The sequence below is a fragment of the Schistocerca gregaria genome, chromosome 3 (genome assembly GCF_023897955.1).
Source record: "Schistocerca gregaria isolate iqSchGreg1 chromosome 3, iqSchGreg1.2, whole genome shotgun sequence".
Classification (NCBI taxonomy): Eukaryota; Metazoa; Arthropoda; class Insecta; order Orthoptera; family Acrididae; genus Schistocerca; species Schistocerca gregaria.
The window spans coordinates 263,926,408-263,941,790 of NC_064922.1; the positions used below are offsets into that span (position 1 = coordinate 263,926,408).

The 15,383-nt window shown below is 45.1% G+C and overlaps 1 protein-coding gene across 6 annotated transcripts in view; it reads left to right on the forward strand.

Annotated features, from left to right (window-relative positions):
• The window catches only part of LOC126354141 (uncharacterized), a 331,010-nt gene that overhangs the window by 130,501 nt on the left and 185,126 nt on the right, over positions 1 to 15,383 (forward strand). For all 6 annotated transcript variants that reach the window (XM_050003547.1, XM_050003548.1, XM_050003545.1 and 3 more), the window contains exon 2: positions 10,011 to 10,134. In XM_050003547.1, coding sequence (XP_049859504.1) covers positions 10,024 to 10,134 — 111 coding nt within the window. In that variant the 5' untranslated portion in view covers positions 10,011 to 10,023. The remainder of the gene's footprint in view (positions 1 to 10,010; positions 10,135 to 15,383) is intronic.

Sequence of the window (15,383 nt, forward strand, 5' to 3'; positions counted from 1 at the left end):
AGTTTCCTTTTGGCGCCGCCAGGGCTATGTCGTTCGTACGTAGGGGTCCTAATGAACTCGTCGTCGACGGAACTAATTTATGTGTGAGATCATTAGGAACACAATGGCGTAAAGGATCAGATACAAATGATACGCACTGCTATAAATCTCTTGTCACCGAAATGAAACACAGTATTAAGTAATATGATTGCAGTAAACAAAGCAAGTATTGGTGTACTAGTTTGCGACTGATACAAACTGCACTGGCACGAAGACGGCAAACTTGATCCACATTAATTACAAATAAGCAGAAACTACAATTTCAAGTCGTATTTCGTTCCGTTAATAAAGCGCAAATGATTTAAAAGAGAAATTCATTTTGTTACAAAAATACAGCCTTATGCATCAAAGCGGTCTATAATGCGTTAGAAATTCTTATAAAAATGTATTTCGTATGATATGGGCAACAAAACCTTTTTTTCAAGACTGAATGGTGATAACTTGACTCATCGAAAGTAATCTATACGAGCGTGGTAACTCTGTAGGAGAATGTATTGTAGCTTAGCAATTTTCTAGTAATTACAACATTCATAGAACTCGTGTTTAGTCAACGCAAACTGCCTCAGACAAACCGTGATAAACACTCTGGGTGACTAGTTTGAAAGCGAAGTCTCTCCGAATTCAACTGCTATGTCTAGCATCTCCTATTACGTATTAAGTGGCTGTGAGAATTAACGTTATGCGTCCTCAGAAAGATGCAATCGCTTTGAGGCCTGCATTTTTCGGTGCTACGGACTGACTTAAATCCGATGTTTGTTGATAGCTTACCTTCTGACTGCTGTGACTGCTCCGTGTTCTTACTGCATTTCACGGTTTTCCCGAGACCGTAATGAATGAGGCCGGGAACGTTAAACTCGCTCACCATTCGACTCGTCTCAGACTGTTGCTCAGCAACGACCTTGGCCGCCGCGGGGACCCATGTATTGTTGACAACCCACGTCACGTCGCGATATGTCTGTCCTACATCTGCATCTACATGTTACTCTGTAATTCACTATTAACAGCATGGCAGAGGGTTCATCGTACCGCCTTCAATATATTTCTTTACCATTCCACTTCCGAACAGCGCGCGGGAAAAACGAACGCTTAAATGGCTGGCCGGTGTGGGCGAACGGTTCTAGGCGCTACAGTCTGGAATCGCGCGACCTATACGGTCGCAGGTTCGAATCCTGCCTCGGTCATGGATGTGTGTGATGTCCGTAGGTTAGTTACGTTTAAGTAGATCTAAGTTCTAGGGGACTGATGACCTCAGCAGTTAAGTCCCATAGTGCTCAGAGCCATTTGAACCTTTTTTGAACGCTTAAATCTTTTCGTGACAGCTCTGATTTCTCTTATTTTATTCAAAATGGTTTAAATGGCTCTATGGAACTTAACATCTGAGGTCATCAGTCCCCTACACTTAGAACTACTTAAACTTAACTATCCTAAGGACATCACACACATCCATACCCGAGGCAGGATTCGAACCTGCGACCGTAGTAGCAGCGCGGTTCCAGTCTGAAGCGCCTAGAACCGCTCGGTTGCAGCGGCCCGCTCTTATTTTATTATGATGACCGTTTATCCCTATGTAGGTGGGCATCAACAAAATATTTTAACACTCTGAGGTGTAAGTAGGTCATTGAAACACCGTGAAAAACTGCTGCCGCAAAGAAAAATGCGTTTGTCTCAATGATTTCCATCCACGTTCGCGAATCATACCCGTGGCAGTTTCTCCCTTGTTTTTTCTAAGATGATATGCAGAAAATAATCACTTCACAATTACAGAAACTATCCAGCGATACGAGAAGGGGCGTAAGTATGCTGGGGCGACTTCGGCAATGCCTCCGAGGATAAAATGCTTCTGGGAACAGAAGTGAAAAACAGGAATGAAACAAGGCACACGCGTTTTACGTTTTTATTTCTCCTTCTTTTTTTAAAAAAATTAAAGGCGCCCGTGAAGGAATTATCCGAATGGGACGGATATCAGTAGATGCGATGTACATATGCAGACAAACATTACCATTTCAGAAATAAACTGGATGATTTATTCTAGAGAAACAGTTTCACAAACTTAACAAGTCAGTAACACATTGGTCCATCTCTAGCCCTTGTGCAAGCTGTTATTTACCTTGGCATTGATTGGTAGAGGTGTTGGGTTTCCTCCTGAGGGATATAGTGCCACATTCCGTCCAATTGGCTCGTTAGATCGTCAAAATTCCGGGCTGGTTGGAGGGCCATGCTAATAATATTGTAAACGTTCTCAGTTGGGGAGAGGTACGGCGACCTTGCTTTCCAAAGTAGGTTTTGGCAAGCATGAAGCCAATTAGTAGGCACTATCATCCTGTGCGGGCGGGCATTATCTTGCTGAAATGTAGGCCCAGGACGGCTTGCCATGAAGCGATACAAAACGGGGCGTAGGATACAGTTGACCTACCGTTGTGCTGGAAGGGTGCCGTGGATGACAATGGAATCCTGCTATGAAACGAAGTAACACTCCGGACATCACTTTTGGTTGTTGGGCGACAGTCAGGTTGGAATACCGCCGCTGTCTAGGGCGTCTCCAGACACGCCTTCGCTGCTCGTAGGGGCCTGGAATCTCATTGACTGTAGTAGAATTGTCTTCAATGATGGGCCTAGCTTCGAACTGAGCGCTGACGACCAGCGATAACGTGTCCAGAGAGGCCTCGGACTGAGGTGCGGTACCACTCTGACGTCACCAGCCATACGGTCCGACAACCAGGAGTGATGTTCTGGTTTGCCATTTCGTTCCATAGAAGGACCCCATTGGTTGCCATACACAGCACCCTTATAGCACAGCGGTACGTATGCCCTTCATGGCATGTCATCCTGCGTTTACATTTAAGCAAGATGATGCCTGTCCGCACACTGAGAGGGTTTCTACTGCTTGTGTTCGCGCTTGCGAACTCAAACTGTGCACAGTAGGCTGCATAATGCACAACTTCACTCCCGAAGTCCATGGCGAGGTTTATCATTGCAACCACGACACGGTGCAGCGTGGTACAGATGCGCCCAACAAGATGCTGAATAGACCGCTCAGGACTGGCATCACGTTCTCTTCACCGATGAGTGTCGCATATGCCTTCAACCGGACAATCGTCGGATACGTGTTCGGAGGCAACCCGGTCATGCTCAACGCCTTTGACCCAATGTCCAGCGAGTGCAGCAAGGTGGAGGTTCCCTGCAGTTGCGGCCAGCTGGGTAGTCACATCTCTCGACAACTGAGAACTTTTGGAGCATTATGAGCAGGAGCCTCTAACCAGCTCCGGATTTTGAAGATGTAACGCACCAGTTTGGCGGAATTGGGCATAATGTCCCTCAGGAGTACGTCCAACAACTTTATTAATCAATGGCAAGCCGAATAACTGCTTGCATAGGGGCCAGAGGCGGACCATGCGCTACTGACGTGCGCAACTTGTGAAACTCTTTCCCTGGAATAAATCATCAAATTTTTCTGAAGCTGTAATTATTTGTTGTTTGTACATGTCCGTCACACCTACCGATTTCCGTTCCATTAGGATAATTTTTTTGTGGTGCATCATTTTTTCGTCCTAGAGTGCAAATTAAAATGGGAAGAAAAAGTGAGAAAATTAGTAAAATCGATCAGTCAAGAGAAGTTTTTCCTTATGCAAAAATCATGGGAGTTGATTCTGGAAATTTTTTTACTGATGCAGTTTTACCCTGGCCAAAGCTCACTCATTATTAGGAACATAATCAATTAACTGAATCTATAAACCAGAAGGGGTTACATGTGAGCAAGTGTATCGGCCAAAGATATGATGGATCATCTGTCATGAGCGATGTATACAAAAGCGAATTTAAATTTAGTCCTTGAAAGGGTTGTAGGAACTACTCAAGGAACAGCTCTTCATTTAGAAGCAGTAGAAAAGATCTAAAAATTCTTTGGCTTCATCATACTACGATGGTAAGATTTGAAAACTTGTATCATGATTACTTCTAAGTTAACGCTGAAGGCACGAAATCCAACACACTAGATTGTCAGATACGACATCATTTATTCGCTTAAAGAGAGACTTACTGACATTCTTGTTAGTACTGGTGCATTGAAATAAGTAAGTCTGAATACGAAATTGCAAGACTAAGGGAGCTGTACGGGGTGGCCACAAACACTCTGGAAATCCTGCAGGGTGTCGCAAGATAGGCTGCGCTGACGAGTAACTGTTAAGAAAAAAATTCGTTACTTGAGCCCTCTACCAGTTAATTAACACTGGAGTAGACAACATGGCAGTTGCGCGCGCAAATTCAAGCAGCCCACCAGAGACGGTGTCGCGAAAAGTGTTGTTAGTTTGGTTTCCTAAATCGAACAAGAGAGCGATACAAAAATTGGACATGCTATGGCATTAATGATCGAACCCGAGCCAAAGGCTGAGCAGTCTCGTGAGCTATCTTCTAAGCTAAGAGAACAATTGACGGTAATTGCAGGCGTACCTGGCTGGTCGCTTGAATGGCCGCACGCAACGGCCTGATTGGGCACTTTCAGTGCTAATTACCTCGGAAACGGCGCAACGTATTGTATTTTTTCTTGACAGTTATTGCTCAGCACGACATACCCTGAGGCCTCCTTACAAGCTTTTCAGAGTGTTTCAGACCACCCCGTATTTTAACCTCTATAATTACATACAACAGCACAGTGCTGTATGTTGTGAAAGCAGTAATCCAGAATGTACAATACGCACTCCGAAAGAGGGTAGGAAAACCTTAACCAGAGGTCTGGAGGGGGGTTTCAACCGCCATCCTCCCAGATACGAATCCAGTGTTTTGGAACTCGCCATCTCACTTGGCTGCTGTGTGTTCTTGCCTTAACAGTTTCCCTGCGGCCAACCCACAAATGTTTAACTGGTTTTTCTTACTCATGTTCATTAATAGTTTCGTGTTTATTTACACACTACCTCTTACGTACCGCTCACGTAGGGATCGTGAGGATAAGATTAGAATAATTACTGCACGCACATAGGTATTCAAACAGTCATCCTTCCAATGCTTCATACACTCCTGGAAATTGAAATAAGAACACCGTGAATTCATTGTCCCAGGAAGGGGAAACTTTATTGAGACATTCTTGGGGTCAGATACATCACATGATCACACTGACAGAACCACAGGCACATAGACACAGGCAACAGAGCATGCACAATGTCGGCACTAGTACAGTGTATATCCACCTTTCGTAGCAATGCAGGCTGCTATTCTCCCATGGAGACGATCGTAGAGATGCTGGATGTAGTCCTGTGGAACGGCTTGCCATGCCATTTCCACCTGGCGCCTCAGTTGGACCAGCGTTCGTGCTGGACGTGCAGACCGCGTGAGACGACGCTTCATCCAGTCCCAAACATGCTCAATGGGGGACAGATCCGGAGATCTTGCTGGCCAGGGTAGTTGACTTACACCTTCTAGAGCACGTTGGGTGGCACGGGATACATGCGGACGTCCATTGTCCTGCTGGAACAGCAAGTTCCCTTGCCGGTCTAGGAATGGTAGAACGATGGGTTGGATTACGGTTTGGGTGTACCGTGCGCTATTCAGTGTCCCCTCGACGATCACCAGAGGTGTACGGCCAGTGTAGGAGATCGCTCCCCACACCATGATGCCGGGTGTTGGCCCTTTGTGCCTCGGTCGTATGCAGTCCTGATTTTGGCGCTCACCTGCACGGCGCCAAACACGCATACAACCATCATTGGCACCAAGGCAGAAGCGACTCTCATCGCTGAAGACGAAACGTCTCCATTCACGCCTGTCGCGACACCACTGGAGGCGGGCTGCACGATGTTGGGGTGTGAGCGGAAGACGGCCTAACGGTGTGCGGGACCGTAGCCCAGCTTCATGGAGACGGTTGCGAATGGTCCTCGCCGATACCCCAGGAGCAACAGTGTCCCTAATTTGCTGGGAAGTGGCGGTGCGGTCCCCTACGGCACTGCGTAGGATCCTACGGTATTGGCGTGCATCCGTGCGTCGCTGCGGTCCGGTCCCAGGTCGACGGGCACGTGCACCTTCCGCCGACCACTGGCGACAACATCGATGTACTGTGGAGACCTCACGCCCCACGTGTTGAGCAATTCGGCGGTACGTCCACCCGGCCTCCCGCATGCCCACTATACGCCCTCGCTCAAAGTCTGTCAACTGCACATACGGTTCACTTCCACGCTGTCGCGGCATGCTACCAGTGTTGAAGACTGCGATGGAGTTCCGTCTGCCACGGCAAACTGGCTGACACTGACGGCGGCGGTGCACAAATGCTGCGCAGCTAGCGCCATTCGACGGCCAACACCGCGGTTCCTGGTGTGTCCGCTGTGCCGTGCGTGTGATCATTTGCTTGTACAGCCCTCTCGCAGTGTCCGGAGCAAGTATGGTGGGTCTGACACACCGGTGTCAATGTGTTCTTTTTTCCATTTTCAGGAGTGTATGTGATTGGAGTAGGAAGAAACCCTAATAACTGATACAACGGGACATTTCCTCCGCCATGTACCTCAAGGTGGTTTTCAGAGTATGGACGCAGATGTAGATCAACTCAGGCACAGGGTTGAAACAGCATGGAAAGACGTACACGTGTCTTCCACTCAAGATTACATCCACCCAGTGCACTGCCTGGTTAGAGCATTTGTTGCTGTCTAAGGTGGAACCTATGTGTGAATTTCGCACTCTGTACAACACCAAATTGCCTACAAATGTAATAACGCATTCTTCTGATATGTATAATGCAGGCAACTGGTTGCAACGAAATTTTACATTAACTTGCTTTCGGCGCTGACTATGTGTGTGTTCATCAGAAAATCCAAACACTTACCTAAAAACGTTAACACTGAGAAAAAGCAAGAATAGGTGGTTATTATACCGAAAAGATCGATGAGGAGACTGTACTGGTATGTAACAACAGATTAATAGATTCAAGAGCGAAATAATCTATTCGTATAAAATACTTTATAAGAAGATAATATTTAATGCCTGACAACATGCGTCAGCGCATTGTCCATGCATCTGCGAACATTACGGAAGGCGAACTACTCGCTGTTGAGAGGAATGTCGTTACACGTATTGCCAAATGCATTGAGGTTGACGGACATCATTGTGAACCTTTATTGCACTAATGAAGTATTTACAGGTAATCACGCTGTAACAGCGTGCATTCGCAAAAATGATAAGTTCACAAAGGTACATGTATCATATTGGAACAACCGAAATAAAATGTTTTAACGTACCTACTTTCTGTATTTTAGTTTAAAAAACCTACCTGTTACCAACTGTTCGTCTAAAATTGTGAGCCATATGTTTGTGACTATTACAGTGCCATCTATCACAAAGCGAAAAAAGTGGTCTAACTAAAACATTCATATTTCTTTACGTACTACACGAATATGTAATTAAAAAATGGGGGTTCCTATTTAAAAAAAACGCAATTGACATCCGTTTGACCAATGGCAGCGCCATCTAGCGGGCCAACCATAGCGCCATCTGGTTTCCCCCTTCAAGCTAGACGAGTTTCGTTCTTTGTAGTTTTTCGTTTGACGCTTATTCCATGAGATATTTGGCCCGGTCACTATCAATGAGCCACCCTGTATATGATATATCTAACAGCAGTTGCTCGTCCTATATAACAGGCTGGACATGTGTCACAGCTAATTTGATAGACAGTTGAATTTTATAAGGGAGCATGCACTGGTTCCAAACTACGAATAAGATAATCTTTTAAGCTGTTTTTAGCAGAAAACGCTACTTTAAAGTATTTATTTAGGAGGAGACGTCGAATCCAGCAACATACAGGTCCTAGAAACAGTATAGAGAAACAAAATATCTTTTCCTTGTTGGCTATTAGGAGAAGTGCCAAGAGTGGTGACTATTGCTAGTTTTATTTTTTGACAATATTATCCACTATTAAAAACCATTCAAAATCTAAGATCGCACAAAATATTTTTTATTCAGGACAACCGGTTTCAACAGTCTTTGACTCATCTTCAAGTCTTAAACATCTTTTTGTTCATTTTGCGCTGAACCTCATACAAGAGAAATCAAGTGGATAAAAGTCAGCTTACCATAAGAGTTTGTCATCGCTGAAGTATTTGAAGACATGCAGCGATGACAAACTTTTATAATGTACTGAGTTTTATCTACTTGACCTCTCATGTATGAGGTTCAGCGTAAAATAAACTTGTTTCACTACAAAAAGATGTTTAAGAGTCCAAGATGACAGCAAAGACTGTTGAAATTGTTCGTCTCGAATAAAAGATATTTTTGTGATCTTGACTTTTGAATACTTTTTATCAATTAAAACATATCGCCCTTCAGTATTGTCATAAGGAGATAACTGAATTATCCACGATAGTTGGTTCGTATCCATCATTGACTGCAGCACTTTTTATCAAGTTACACACCCGTAGTCGGTTGGCTAGATTATAAATATAATTTTTTTATTTCCTATTAAAAACACTCTTGATCACGACTTATTTATCAAGGTGACCGGTTTCGACCACTGCTGTGGTCATCTTCAGACCTACAAGTTGTATATAAAGCTATAATTAGAGGGCTACACACATTAAAGAAAATAGATAAAGTTAAAAAAGCAATAAAACGATGAATTACCATTGAGTAGGAACCTCTTTCTGTTGGAGAATCAGTACTGGAGAACCCAGTGCACGTCTTACTATATGTAATGGAGGCTCCGCCCACTTCTGACGGCATGATGTCATTACTAACAAATGAGTTATAAGTCGAATAACAATATAAAATTTCTTAGTTAAGAGATCATTTTCAAGAATTAAAAATAAATACACACTAAACTTAGCTTGTTAAACAGCTATTGTCAATTAAGAAGCGTTAAAAACATTTAAATATGTAGGATAAATGAACTTCGATTTAGCAGTACATGGGTTGCCCTCTCAAGGCCTGTTAGTGAACCATTTGGAACCACTGGTTGCGATGGTGAAGTTGGACGCCGTACCAAAGATGAGGCAGCAGGCTTCTTTCCATTAAAGTTGTTGTAAAGTCTATAGGCGAACTAGTGGTTGCCATAGTGAGGACAAACGCCAGTGCAAAGATGTGGCAGCAGGCTTCTTTCTAACGAATTTGTTGTGAAAGTGGAATGGCGAAGACTGTCACGTCAGGCGATGTATTATTCAGCAGCAACATGTCTTTATTGAAACAATTTTCAACGAGTAGGCTGCAATAATCTTTAGCTGACATCTTTACTACATGCTGCACAAATACGATACGAAGTAGTTGTCTATATTTATGAAATATGGTCTATAAAGTTCGTATGTAAATTACATGTGCCAATTTTTAAAAGGCACTGCTATTCCTTAATTTGTATGCCAGTCTTATAAACAAATAAAAATAATGAAAATGGAAGGAATTTAAAATTATAATACTATGAGCCATAGTGTCAAAAATAAAAGGATGTGAATTAGCATTATACAGTCTAAAAGCGTTTAAGCAAAAATTCTAAAACAGATAGTCAGTCATAAAATAATGTTTGGTGAAATAAAATTACAATGTATCTTTATCTTTACATTGTAATAAAATAACGTTTGGTGAAATAAAATTACAATGTAAAGTGGTCGAAACCGGTCACCTTGATAAATAAATCGTGATCAAGACTGTTTGTAATAGTAAATATTTATAACACATTGATCACTGCCACTCCCATAATGTATTCACAAGTATAAATATCATATTTTTGTACAGTTATCGTCTCACAGCCATGTTGAAGATTGTAAGAATGTATTCTTCCTTACTGGTATCCTTCCTGGTGTTGAATATTTAGTGGCAAACAGTGAAGCATGTCTGACGTCTGTGGCGAGAAGTTGGACGTCATTCCATTCAAGCTACGAAGCAAACTCTGTGGCAGACAGCCGGACAGCGATGCAGTTCAGTTGCATCACGTCGGTGCGCGCACGCAGCGGCGGCAGCAGCTGCAGCGTCCCGTCGCCTCTTCGCGCTCGCATTGGCCGCTGTCTTGCCCGCAGGTGGTGACGTAAGATGAGGGGCCCGCGCCTGCAGCGCAGCTACAGCGGCGACGTGGCCCCGGCGTCCACGGCGCCTACCTGCTCCAGCGGATGGGCCGTCGCCGCGGGAGCCTTCGTGATACAGGTCAGTCAGCAGGTCACGCTCGCCGCATCCCCTGCCACGAGCGACCGCGTAAAATACACTACCGGCCATTGAAATTGCTACACCAAGAAGAACTGCAGATGATCAACGGGTATTCATTGGACAAATATATTATACTAGAACTGACATGTGATTACATTTCCACGCAATATGGGTGCATAGATCCTGAGAAATCAATAGTCAGAACAACCACCTCTGGCCGAAATAACGGCCGTGATACGCCTGGGCATTGAGGCAAACAGAGCTTTGATGGCGTGTACAGGTACTGATGGCCATGCAGCTTCAACACGATACTACAGTCCATCAAGAGTAGTGACTGGCGTATTGCTACGAACCAGTTGCACGGCCACCATTAACCACACATTTTCAGTTGGTGAAAGATCTGGAAAATGTGCTGACCAGGGAAGCAGTCGAACATTTTTTGTATCCAGAAAGGCCCGTATACGACCTGGAACCTGCGGCCGTACATTATCCTGCTGAAATGTTGGGTTTCGCAGGAATCGCGTGAAGGGTAGAGCCACGGGTCGTAACATATCTGAAACGTAACGTCCACTGTTAAAAGTGCCGTCAATGCGAACGAGAGAGACGTGTAGTCAATGGCACCCGATACCATCACGCCTGGTGATACGCCAGTATGGAGATGACGAATACAGACTTCCAATGTGTGTTCATCGCGATGTCGCCAAACGCGGATGCGACCATAATGATGCTGTAAACAGAAACTGGATATTCCGAAAAAACGACGTTTTTCCATTCGTGCACCCAGGTTCGTCGTTGAGTACACCATCGCAGCCGCTCCTGTCTGTGATGCAGCGTCAATGGTAACCGCAGCCGTGGTCTCCGAGCTGGTAGTCCATGCTGCTGCAAACGTCGTCGAACTGTTCGTGCAGATGGTTGTTGTCTTGTAATCGTCCCCATCTGTTGACTCAGGGATCGAGACGTGGCTGCACGATCCGTTACAGCCATGCGGATAAAATAACTGTCATCTCGACTGCTAGTGATACGAGACCGTTGGGATCCAGACCGCCGTTCCGTATTACCCTCCTGAGCCCACCGGTTCCATATTCTGCTAACAGTCATTGGATCTCGCCCAACGCGAGCAGCAATGTCGCGATACGAACAACCGCAATTGCGATAGGATACAATCCGACCGTTAAGTCGGAAACGTGATGGAACGCATTTCTCCTCCTTACACGAGGCATCACAACAACGTTTCACCAGGCAACGCCGGTCAACTGCTATTTGTGTATGAGAAATCGGTTGGAAAATTTCCTCAAGTCAGCACGTTGTAGTTGTCGCCACTGGCGCCAACCTTGCGTGAATGATCTGAAAAGCTAATAATTTGCATATCACAGCATCTTTTTCCTGTCGGTTAAATTTCGCGTCTGTAGCACTTCATCTTTGTGGTGTAGCAATTTTAATGGCCAGTAGTGTAGTACATCAACGATTGTGAAAATTTCGTCTCTCATAAAGAATTCTCCGAATGAATCTAAATTCTGAAAATAAACCAGACTAGTACTAATATACTAAGATTGGTGAAGTCTTCTCGGATTATCATCTGGCTCATGGCAGCGTGTTGTGGCAACGTTTAGACAAGTAGTCTAATCGTTATCATCAGGAGAAGAGTCGGGTTCGTGTCCAGTTCCGCTGGAACGCGGCTCCTCTGCTGAGGGCTAACATGTGAGCCACTTCCACGCCTCCAGACATACGTCACGCCAGTCATGCAGGGAACCCCCACCAGGGTGGATGAAGGTCCAGGCATCGGTTCTTCGTGCTGCCTATTTCGCCAGCTGACTCCGCCACTTTCTGTCAGAACATTCGTGGTGTATTTTTGGTAACACAGCATCCCACACCAAGTTCAGATGTAAACCACTGCCCCAGTTGACAACAGTGGTTAGCACACTGGACTCGCATTCGGGAGGACGACGGTTCAATCCCGCGTCCGGCCATCCTGATTTAGGTTTTCTGTGATTTCCCTAAATCGCTCCAGGCAAGTGCCGGGTTGGTTCCTTTGAAAGGGCACGGCCGACATCCTTCCCCAATGCGATGAGGCCGATGACTTAGCAGTTGGGTCTCTTCCCCCAACAACCCAACCCCCAGTTGACAAGATTGTCACTTACTCTTGTTTCCACTGTGTCTTTGACGTCCGAATCCCAGAACTCATTTCCATGGCACAGCACCTTTCTCGAGCCGTAGCAAAAATACATCAGGATGTGAAGCCAGTAGAGGCAGCATGCGGAAGGGAGATGCAGCACCAGGACTCAACGCCCAGATCCTCTCCACTTCATCGCCCTCCACTCACTACATTCACCGACCGCGATATCTCTTCTGAGGAACATGACTGCCCACCCTTTGAGCCGCCGCCAAAGCAGCGTGCGGTCCAGTGGAATCTGACATGAACCTGAGACTGCGCCTGAAGATGATGGGTAGGAAACTTGTCGAAACGCTCTGACACCACAACTAGACTGGTAGCCCGAGAAGATTTCATCAATGAAATTCGCCGGCCAAGCTTGCATCACATTATAATACGTAGAGACCTTTGTACATGGTGTGTGCATTTGCAGATCTAGGAGCGCCATGTCATGTGTGTCTAGGGAAGTCAGTGTTACAAAGTGCTCAGTTGAAGCATAATTGTCAAAGTGGGAACCTGAAAGCAGATGTAAAATGCCAAAGAGCTCAATATCTACATGTGACATACTTCCAAGGGACAAAAGGATTTTGAAAACTGATGATATTGAGGCATGTGCAGTATATGCTGCTAGGGTAATGATGTGCAACTGGTGGCTAGAAGAGGGTAGCACGCACTAATGGACCACTCATTACTAACCATTGAAGGATAGCTCACAATAAACTAAAAATGCTAGCTGAAAATGATGATTGTATCCAGCCAGTTTTTCTCCGCCACTATATATGCACTCCATTCAGTTTCTAACAGTCCCTCACAATTTTCAAAACCCATGCATTCCATCTCGCGTATCATATTCCCCATTCTCCTCATCCACATGGAATATTTCCATAGAATCTAATATCCATCAAAATTACTCTCATAACACTTTCCTTTCTCCCATTGTTGCTAACACTAACACGCCCAATCTATTTAGCAGCTACACATGTTCCATACCCTCTTCCAGTGCAAACGCACGATCTTTCCCTCCCAGACAACCAAATCTTCCGATCCTAAGACATTTACCTAATCACTCCTGTCCCCATATCCCATGCCTTCCATCACTGGCTCTACCATACACAACCAATTATTTCTTATTTTGTGGCAACTAGTTTCCACTATTTTGTCATCACCTGGCAGACTTTAAAGCTAAAAGCCGTGTATGTGCACTTAGTGTAAATCACTTTGAGCTTCAAAGTCTGCCATCTGGCTACGAAATAGTGAAAATTAGTTGCCACGAAATTATGTTTCATAACTGTTTTTTGGTGATACACATATTGTAAATGAGTCTAGTCGTCCTCGATATGGTTGTTCGTCACTTTGCTTGTTCTCGTCCCCAGCAACTATTGGTAATGCTTTTGGGGTTTTGGTTACAAATAGCTTGGAAGTACATTCTTCAGAAGTACATCGAACCATTCCATGCCGGTAAGAGTCTAGGGGGGACGTTCAGTATGTAATGCAACACATTTTTGTTTGAAAGCAGGTTGGTTTTATTCAGGGTTCCAATACTCCCCACTGTTTTGGCTACAAAATCATATTTTTCAACATAAACTCCGCTCAGTGCACTGGCCTTATGCCACCTTACTCGGAGGGCCTGTGCACTCGCGTGGTACGACTCTACTGGTAGACGTAGGGATCAAAATTTTGCTGTATCAATAAGCTCCCCATTACCCACGTACTGCTACCCGCACAGTACGTCCATTATTGGGCCAAAATATGGAAGACAGAAGTTGAAAGATACGGGTTCTAGGTTGGACGAGGAAGAACAGTCCAATGAAGTTCTGTGAGCTCCTCTCGGGTGCACAGACTTGTCTGAGGCCTTGAGTTATCATAAAGAAAACCATTTGCGTTTTTTTGGCGACGAACAGGCTGAAGTCTTTTCTTCAATTCTGTGAAGGTAACGCAAACCGAGTTGATCGTTGCACCATGAGTAAGGAAATAAACAGAATAACCTTTTCAGAGTCCCAGAAGAGCGTTGCCATGACTTTACCGGCTGAGGGCATGGCTTCGAACTTTATCTTCGAAGGAGAGGTGGTGTGACACCATTTCCTTTTTATTTCCGGTTCGAAGCGATGAACCCATGTTTCATCGCCTGTGACGATGTCCGGGAAAAAATTGCTACGATCAGCCTGGCAACGCGCAAGCAATTGCGTACAAATGGTCCTGTCTGTTTATGGTCTTCTGTTAGGTGGCGAAGAACCCAACGGACACACACATTTGAGAACTCCAAATGTTGGACGAGTGTGTCAGTCGGAGCCGTCCTGTTGAGCAACGAGGTGACTGATTGTGATCCATCGATAGCCTCGATGGAGAGTGTCTTCACGTTTCAACATTGCAGGAGTCAAAGCTGTATACGACTGGCCGGCACGTGGGAGTTGGGACAGGTTTGCACGATCTTGTTGCGATGATGACAGACGCCTTGCCCAACGACTCACCGTGCTTTTGTACACTGACAGGTCCCCGTAGACATTCTGCAAGCATCTGTGAATGTCTGCGATGTTGTGGTTTTCCGCCAAAAGAAGCTCAGTGACAGCTCTTTGCTTGGAACGCACCTCCAACACAGACGCCATTTTGAAAGCTATGTATAGCCCTACCCCCTGTCTTAACTTAGTAAAAGTATAGTGGCTGAAGCGGGAATATTCCACGATGTTCCACAAGAAATTCGAAATTTTTTTCAACTGAAAGAAGTCGAGAAAGAAAATGTGTTGCCTTATTATTGTATTTCAAAACTGTGATAGTAGTAAACATCTTTCTTTCTTTCTTTCTTTCTTTCGGTTTTGCCTTTGTCCTGCATGTTGCAGGGTCGGCAAGGTTACAAAAGGACGTGGTATGGTTAGTTTAAAGGGTTGGCTGGATGCCCTTCCTGCCACCGCCCTGCACCTCCTGGAACGGAATCAGTGTACCCCAGCTTTCTGCGTCTACTGTAAAGTATAAAATAGTGCGAACGTGTTTCAAATGTCTGCGAGTCGTGTAACTGAGGCGGGACGTGGGGACCAGCCCAGTATTCACCTAGTGGGATGTGGAAAACCGCCTAAAAACCACATCCAGTCTGGCTGGCACTCCGCCC